General features: G+C 41.5%; 1 protein-coding gene across 1 annotated transcript in view; it reads right to left on the minus strand.

Annotated features, from left to right (window-relative positions):
- The window catches only part of LOC119592912 (glyoxylate/hydroxypyruvate reductase A-like), an 11,821-nt gene that overhangs the window by 6,739 nt on the left and 4,824 nt on the right, over positions 1-258 (minus strand). The window contains exon 3 of the mRNA XM_037941804.1: positions 155-235. Within this exon, the coding sequence (XP_037797732.1) occupies positions 155-235 (81 nt within the window). The remainder of the gene's footprint in view (positions 1-154; positions 236-258) is intronic.

Raw genomic sequence — 258 nt, forward strand, 5'->3', positions numbered from 1 at the left:
ATGAAAAGCCTAAAGAAAGAATACAAGAAAGAAAAAAGAAAAAAAGATACCCCCACAAAAAACAGTCCCCCCAAAAACAAAAACACAACAAAACAAACAAACAAATAAACAGAGAAATTAAAAACCTAACACTTGTAAACAATTATATACAGACTCCCTGCAGCTGAGACGTGAGAAAGTCGGCGCCGGTCGATCGAATCTGGACGTAGCGGAGATTGGGCGCTTGGTCCATCACCTGAAGGGAAGCAGGAGGGAAGG

Source organism: Penaeus monodon, chromosome 31 (genome assembly GCF_015228065.2).
Source record: "Penaeus monodon isolate SGIC_2016 chromosome 31, NSTDA_Pmon_1, whole genome shotgun sequence".
NCBI lineage: Eukaryota > Metazoa > Arthropoda > Malacostraca > Decapoda > Penaeidae > Penaeus > Penaeus monodon.